The sequence below is a fragment of the Rhopalosiphum maidis genome, chromosome 4, assembly GCF_003676215.2.
Source record: "Rhopalosiphum maidis isolate BTI-1 chromosome 4, ASM367621v3, whole genome shotgun sequence".
NCBI classification, from domain to species: Eukaryota; Metazoa; Arthropoda; class Insecta; order Hemiptera; family Aphididae; genus Rhopalosiphum; species Rhopalosiphum maidis.
In genome coordinates this window covers 31,791,148-31,800,245 of record NC_040880.1, presented here as the reverse complement: position 1 = coordinate 31,800,245, position 9,098 = coordinate 31,791,148, and the positions used below count along the sequence as shown (strand labels likewise).

The following is a 9,098-nucleotide window of genomic DNA, read 5'->3' as shown; positions in this document are numbered from 1 at the left end:
CTTGACCTATATATACATAATATATTATAATAATATGTCTAGTGTATTTTTTTACGCTATAATATTATGTAATATAATAATACATTTAATATATTTTAGAATTAATTTAACTATATTTTAAATGTTTATTGACTTATTGTTATTTTTTTATACTTATATATGTATGGTATACGACATCACTGAAAAAGTAAAAACTGATAATAATATTATACGTATTATCTGGTATTAATCTAATTAGATGGGGTGTTTGTTAATTAAATAACTATACTAAAGCCTAAAACAATCATAGATTTTCACATATATAGCTATTATAAAACTTATAATTAAATATGGTACAATAACATGCAGAAAAAATGTATAACCTATATTATATATTCGTTATATAATGTTGATGATTTTTAGATTTTATAAAATATTATATATATTATATTAAAACTTGAATTTACAAGAGAAGGTTTTTTGTTCTTTGCTAAATATATATATTTTAATACTATATTACTATATATGTTCCTATCGTATAAATTTATATGAATATCTAGGTACTTAGAGGTTCGATAGTAAGTTTATAGCAACTTAAAAGCTTAATTTCATAGATTTACTAAATTTGAATAACTTAAAGAATAGATTATAAAATATTACTTTTATTAAGTAAACTTTTTAAACGCTAATTTATCATTTTAATGATGGATTATCTTTTTCAATAAACGAGTGTTTCAAACTTTTAAATTATATATAATGGATAACATATTTTATGCAGTTGCTAAACCCTTGATTATGTTATAATAAATATGAATTCCATTCAAAAACGTATTTTCATTCAAGTATTCATCGTGATCGTGTAAAAGCACAGGTGTATACATCATTGGAGAGAATCCAAGAGCAGGAATACCAATCTGTAATCAAAAGCATAATATATAATATATATTATATTATATTATATGCGATATGTATGTAATTTAACCATAATTCTAAAAAATTTAGAAACTAATACTACAGATTCTACAGTATACGCTATACAAAAATAATGGGTAAGTAGGTAGTGTGAACTTACAGTAGTAAGTGTAATATTATAAACAATATACTGTTATTAATTAAATTTGTTAAAATTTGTCTAGTTACTAGTCTGATGTATCTGCTATCACTGGCCCCAGGACAAATAGATGGTTTTAGTTTTAACTTCCTGTAAAATATATATACGATATTCAAGTACTCGTTGTATAAAAAAAAACAATTACAAATATAAAGACGAAATTATATATTAGTTTAAAAATAGTGTACTTAAAGGCTAAAGCCTATATCTACTAGAGATATGTACTTTTTTCAAAGGTCATCTCTGAGAGGCGTATTAACTTATGATAGGTACAATAAGATGATTAATATTAAAAATGGTTATATCATTATTATCAATACATTATTTATATAATCTGCAGGTAATCTGCTAACCGTGAGTGAAATAGTAGACCAACATATTTTAAGATATCTCTGTACTATACTCCTCTTAGCTCAACTACATTTGAAATACTTAAAGTCATAACTCATACTACTCAACTATTCTTCCGAATTTCGATTTTATGTATTAAAATACTCCAAAAAATATTCTGCTTCAGAATATAAAAATAATGTAGGTTATCTTTCAAAAGAGTAAAAAATTTAAAAATATTATAACGATAAAAAATATTTATATTTCTTGAATGTTATTTTATTTCAACTGGAAATGATGTAAACAAATATTTTAAAAAGCGTAAATACATTTTGAAATAATGAGTGTTCGATAAAAGAATCGCCCTGTATATAATATTATTATAAATTTAAATATTTTAATTTTAATAACTTTAAATATTTTTAATTGATAATCATTAACCGTGTTTGTGTATATTATTATCTTGGATTAAATATATAATACATGTACACATATTTAATATTCAGGTATTTCGTAGATAAATATAATGACTAGCATTGAGTAATTGAAGCTTGTTATCACATAAATTTTAATTATAAATACTGAACTTATTTACAGAATACAATTAATAAAGTAAAACTTACATTTTCTCACATTCACTTTTAAATTTTAACCACCAAGGATTTGAATCATCTAGTTTAGTGGGTGTGGTCTGTTCATTTGTTTTAAAAACTTCCAGCCGTACACCTTCGCCAGCTTCGTGACACCATTCAGTTATGATATTCTCTATAGCATGGCGATCTGTGCTTAAAGCCAATCGAACATCGAAACCAGCAGAAAGCTCCGGGGGTACAACGTTTAGTTGACATCCTCCATCCAAAATCGTCATATTCACAGATGTAACGTCCCCGATATCCATACCTTGGGATAATTTTAACTTTTCCTCTGTCCTCCAGTTCAATATTTTATTTACAACGAATAACAATTTTTCGGCAGCTGTATTATCATGAAGTAGTGAGGCGTGACCTGGAGTGCCGGTGCTTCGTATATAGAATTCTATTTAATTAATTTAAATAAAACAATTTGAATAGGTATATTTTAGTATGTAGGTACTAGTATAAAATATATACTAACGCCAAATGGTTCTTTCGCCGTAATACAAAGGAATAACATCGTCTATACTTGCCAAACCTTCATCTAATGTAAATCCAATATTCAAAGAACGAAATTCATCGGTCTTAACAAAATGGGCCATACCTAAAATTCCTCCTATTTCTTCATCTTTAATACGACAAAATATAATTATAATTTGACTAATTATCGTCATTTTTTTGTTTGTGGAAATACCAGAGGCGGGTTTTATCACTCACTAAGGAGTGGGCTAATTATTGAGGTTCAAGAATTTACTTAGCTGTACGCGGATCGAGGTGAGCAATTATATATCATTTTACAGAGACAGCGCTGTGTGTCAGCGCATAAATAACCATATTATTCTTCTATGGTTCTATGACGATATTTTATAATTATTATTGATAAATCATAATAATTGTCTTAGAAAAAAAAGATTTCTTAGTCCCAAGGGGGGTGGGGGCTAATTCCCCCATAGCCACCCCCTTAAACCCGCCACTGGGAAATACTCAATTACTAAAATATAGATAGGTATACCGGGCGTGAAAGAAACGTGAATGGTCCTATCAAGAGTTAACTTATTATTTTTAAATCTTCTTATTGCTTCTAAATATTGTATACCGACGCATTTCATATCTTGTGCTCCTCTACCGTATATATTTCCTTGTTCATCTTTGTAAGCTGAAAATGGATCATATGTCCATTTTTCCTAGGAATAATTATTAATATTTATTTATTTATTAAAACCCAATACAAATTTCAAGTATATATATATATATATACGATATATAACTTGTACCTATATAAGTATAGTAATAAATTAAAAATATAACATAATTGTATAATAAATAATAATACTATATTATAATAGATACAATAATTTAAATATTGTTAATGAATTATATTCAAATTATGTTTATTGGCTCGTCACACATTAATTTTAAACGACTAATTAGAATATTAATATTTTGTAGAATACTTTGGGATTATAAAAGTGTAAAGTTTATAGGTATCTATGGTCTATGGAAGGAAGAAACTTTAAAATTAACTTCGAAAACCAGCTGCAGCATTAATAGATTATCAACATAGCAATATAGATAATAACTTCCCGAAAGTTACCCTTGGTTAAAAGCCAAATTTGAAATTTTAATAAGCTCAGTTATGGAATTCAAACCAAGGTAAGCCTTTCATAAAATATGAACCATAAAAAAGTCAATAATTTACGATATTTACGAATAACAATTACAACTAAAATAAATATACAGTTCCCTTTTTCATATTTACGTAACGTTTAGTTAAGTTACTAGTTTATTGTACCTACTGGATAAACTGGTACGACGTCCATATGAGATGTAAGCAACACGGATTGTAATTCAGGCTTTTGTCCATGTAATGTAATTATAACTACCGGTTTTTTTGGTGCCATATAGCAAATTTTAAATGGTAGTCCAATACTTTCAGCTTGGAACTGTAGAAATTTGACACATTCACCTGCAAATTTATCATCAAACTATCTGATAAATAGTTATAAGATTACCTTGTATTTTTAAACATAAATATTATTTATTTATACATATACTATTCTGGTAATAAATTAACTTAGTTGTTTAAAATTCTAAAAGTATGTTAGTTATATAATGCTAGTATTAAAGGTGAAATGTATTATCAAAAAATTCAAAATTAAATTTTCAATAGCATTTTTAATTTAATAGGTATATCGATTTTAAAAAATGGGTAAGTTAAGTATATAATGTATAATGTATTTGATTTTCATATAAGTGTCTAAAAAAAATAATACTTAACTGTAATCAACACTAGGGTGGACAGTGGGTATTTGTAAATATTTTCTAAAATTGGAAACTGCTTCATCTTCTTTTGTTTTTGAAAACATTTCTAGAGATGCAACAATTTATTTATAAATAATAATAATAATAAATTAGGTATATCAGAACAATATGGTGTACTACTATACATTTGTAATACACGAGTTTAAATTAATAATATGCATTCAGTTTTAAGCATATTTCTATATTTCTATATATCATACAAATTATCAGCTGTTTATAAAATGAAATATTATAAGTACATGTATAATAATAATTACTGTCATATCATATGTTGACCTTTGATATCTTATTATGGCTTTACATTAATTTATGTTATTAAGTGTTTACTTATATTTTAATTAAATGGTTTATAGCTATAATATGTTTAAGTCACGGTAGCCATATTTTTAACACCAATACAGATAATCTGTACCTATTCGGTAATGACTGTATAACCATTAAATTATTTTTTTTTTATTCAATAATTGTATTATTATTATTTTATTAATAAAATGTTATAACTTAAGTATTTAATAATTTTCCACAACTACACGGAAATTATTAAAATTGTATTTAAAAAAAAAAATAAAATAAATTTATTATATTTTTTTAGTTACTATATAATAATATATCGATAGCTTTATATAATACCTAATATGATGGATTTTCATCCATCTATGTATATAAATGGAAAAATTGAAATCTTTGACATCGTCTTTTGGATTTGGAGCAGTATAAAAATGCTATAGAATTTTAAATTTTGAAAGTAGTTATTAGTAGAAAATTGGAATCTAAATGGATGCTTGAATAAGTAAACAATTTCGAGTAAATTAAAAAAATTTAGAAAAACAAAAAAAAATATTAATGGAAAATAAAATGTATTTTCTTATACGTTGTTGTATCTAATTCAAAAAAAAAATAACCTTAGACTAAATTTTTCTATAATATAATTTTCAAAATACTTAAGTTTTTTTTCTGTTATTTGTAGAAATTTAAATTTTAGGCTTTTTTTGTGAATAGTTTAATATTCTAATGTTTATGAAATTCATCAAAATCATCACGAATATTTAAAAATTAATAAAATGTTTTAATAGCAACTTAAAAATATTTATAATTCATACAATGCACACATTTTTGCTATAGAAATTTCAGTTTCAAATCTTATCAAAATTAAATAATAAAATTAAAATAAAATAAAAAATAACAATTTTGTAATTCGAAAAATATTAGTCATTGGAATAATTTGGAATTTTTTACTTTTTTACAATTCACTATTGTGTAAATGTGTAATGTATATAGGTATATTAAAATTTACTATATAGGATTATGAAATTTATTTTATAATAAATTTATTACATAATTAAAATTTGAAATTATTTTAGATTCCAAGCGAAGCGCCTTAATTGATGCAAAAATAGATGCATTCATTTTTACCATGAGGTGTTTTTTATTTTTTTTCTATGGATGAGTATTTGATAAGTTGTCAATAAAATGTTACGATTTTCAAAAACGGGGGTGATTTTGGATACAAAATTGAATCTAGTTTGTATTTTGGAGAAGTCAAATTTAAAAATGAATTCACTTATTTTTATAATCGGTAAAATCAAACAAAAAGCTATGATGAAAAACGGATATTTTTCACAAATCCAAAATCAACTTTATTTTTTTTAATATAACTCAAAAACGAATAACTATAGAAACTTGAAACTTTTAAAAATATTAATTTTATTGTTTTTTATTAAAAATAAAATTTTCAAATTATTTCAACTATTTTTAAGCTATATTTATAAGCATCAAAAAATTTTTTTTTTATCATTTAATTTTTAATAAATGCCGATTAAAAATTATTTGCTAAGTAGAAATTAGAAATGATTGAAAATTTAATACAAAGCTCTTCATAAATTGTTAATTTCTCATTTAAATAATATCGAAAATCTATTGCTCCAATTTTTTTTTATAAGAATTTAAGTTGGAATTTTGACAAAATGTTTAAAAATCGTAAAAATTACTAAAATTATTTATAATTCGTAATTTATATTTAAGATTTAAAAATATAGTACAAGTTTTCATTAGTTTTACAATCTATATGTATGAAAAAAATTCTATCAGAAAGCCATACCAATTTTTATGAGTATTTAAACTTAAAAGTTTTTTTTCATTCGTAAATAATTATTTCTCCTCAAACAGTTTTTGATATTGAACATTATATTTCAAAAACAAAAAAAAAAAAAACAATAAATAATTGAAATTTTCACCAAATGTTTATATTATAAATTTCATTATATTATCAAATTTTCAACATTTTTGGTTTGTTTGTTAATGTTGATTAAAACATTAAACATTATTTGCTAGGTTGTAATGCTTGAAAATTCATTACAAAATTCTACAAAAGATATATTCTTTTATCAGTTTTTTCTGTATAAAAATACTAAATATACCTACATATAGGCACAAATTATTTTTACATTTGTTTTAAGTAAAAATGTTGACGAAGTTACTTATTTAAACGATAAATAATGATATGTTAATTATTTTTTATAATTTAAAAATATTATTCATGGCAAACTAAACTTATATATTTTATGAAATTTTTTATACTTTTAATTAATTATATTAACCTACTATAATACTAAAAGTAAAACAAATTACTTATTATAATAGCTATTGCCTATTTCAAAAAACGTATCACTTGGTGATAAAGGCTTATAATAGTCCACTCAAAATTGTATTTCATAAATAATGATGAAATTATGTATTATTGAATTCCAATTTAATAGACCTAAAATATAGTAACACACATAACACCTAATGTACAGCAGAGCAGTACTGCCAGTACTCATCACATACCTTTTAAAATTTATTAATACCACGAACCTACATAACAGGATTCAGATATTACACTATTTTTACGATAGGTAAGTTGAATCATAATTTTAAATAAATTATGACATATGACAGTTAAAAATCTGGTAAAATATCAAATTAAAATTTGATCAAACATGATCACAGATAAATACGAACAATTTACATTAGGAAAGTAATGAATGTAGATTTAATTAACAAACAATAGAATAAGACGAATAAGTATAAAGACTTATCGCTGAAACTGCAAAATAAAAATTTACAAAAAAATAATACAGCAAGGGAAAACTCGGAGAAGTATTGAGAGTAATAACTAATAACACTTAACATTAATAACAGTAATAACTATTAATTAACAATAATTTAAACACAACGCACAAGATGTAATTAAATTAAAAATACGAGTAGATACACTATTAAAACAAACATTATATTATTATACAATGACACAATGTGGAAATATTTTATTAATTAACACAGAAAGGGAAGATAAAATTCAGAAAGAACAATACAAATTAAAAATGTCAATTCAGTACCTATATTGTATAATCATAAATATATAATATAAAAAACGAATATAATTGTACAAATACGAATCAATGAATAATAAGAAAAATATAGAAGTTGAAAGTATTAAATAGGTAAAAATTTTAATTAAACGATAAATTATTGCATATGATAATTCTGTGCAAAAATAATATATAAGTCTACTAAGTATTATGTACTAATTAGCCTATATATATTTCCAACCCATAAAAGTATCAGTATACAATGGTGGAACTAGGATTTACAAGGTGAATTTAATTTTGTGAAACCCGTCCTCTCGAAAAAATAATTTTGATTCTTTTGTAATAGCAAAATATTCATAAAATTTAAATTAAAAAAAAAAAAAAACATTATATAAGTATTATTATACAAATTAAATTATTTTTAAAATTGCTTTTTTTAACTTTTTTTTTCACAAATATATCAATTAACAATTTTATTTATTCAAAATTCGTTAACTTAAAAGTAATACTGCTAAGCCACACAAATTCTACGTTAATATCAACATTTTATCTATAAGTACATTGTACATTTACCACTCATAGAATGGCTAAAATATAGTGAAAATCATAAATTCAGATTATTATAGTAACATTAAATTAATAAAATAATCATATTTATATTAAAAAAATAATTATTTTTTAATACCTAATATAATTTAAATTGTTTTCGTTCATTATATGTTGAATGTGATGGGACTCATTACACATTGTATATTCTTGGTCCATATACACTTGACCTATTGTTATGCCAATCCTAGTGCTAAGTATATTTGTATCGCCATTAATGTAATTTATTTTACTAATAGTAGTATGCAGTAGGTCAAGTATTGTAAATTGTCATTGTGTATACAAAGTAAAATAATATATTATGTTCAAGTTGTCTAGTACCCACTACCTCTACGTGAATAACATTATTAAATATCTAATTTCGTTCAAATTTGAACTTAACCCGTAAGAAAAAAAAAACTGTTTATTTTTTTAGTTAAAAGGCGCCAAACGCAAGCAACGAGAGGCCGGTGACGACGTTTTTAAACGTCTTTGACGAATGTCCATCGGGTGATCGATGGTCCGATTGTACTGTATGCGATTAACACTAATTTACACATTATTTGTGTATTTTCGCGTATCGTTCCGTTTGTGGAATCCTTTTCGTAACGAACGAACGTCTCATTCTCATTAGTGCCATTATTCTCGTTGATCTCGCTACACCGTCGCCGACGCCCGACGAGCCGCAAATATGTGCACAGCGATCGCCGTCCCAGCGGGAAGCCAATGACAGTATAGGATTCGCATTATCGTCTAGCGGACCGGACGAAGAACGCCGGCACACACTCT

The 9,098-nt window shown here is 24.2% G+C and overlaps 1 protein-coding gene across 1 annotated transcript; it reads right to left on the bottom strand.

Annotated features, from left to right (window-relative positions):
• Positions 1–644: 644 nt before the first annotated feature.
• Positions 645–4,517, bottom strand: LOC113548242 (aminoacylase-1-like). Its single transcript, XM_026949022.1, has 7 exons — positions 4,331–4,517; positions 3,849–4,018; positions 3,065–3,236; positions 2,534–2,680; positions 2,044–2,455; positions 1,120–1,180; positions 645–893 (listed from the first exon to the last, which is right to left on the bottom strand). The coding sequence occupies exons 1-7, from the start codon at positions 4,416–4,418 to the stop codon at positions 750–752; spliced, it is 1,194 nt and encodes a 397-aa protein (XP_026804823.1). The 5' UTR covers positions 4,419–4,517; the 3' UTR covers positions 645–749.
• Between the last annotated feature and the right edge of the window lie 4,581 nt (positions 4,518–9,098).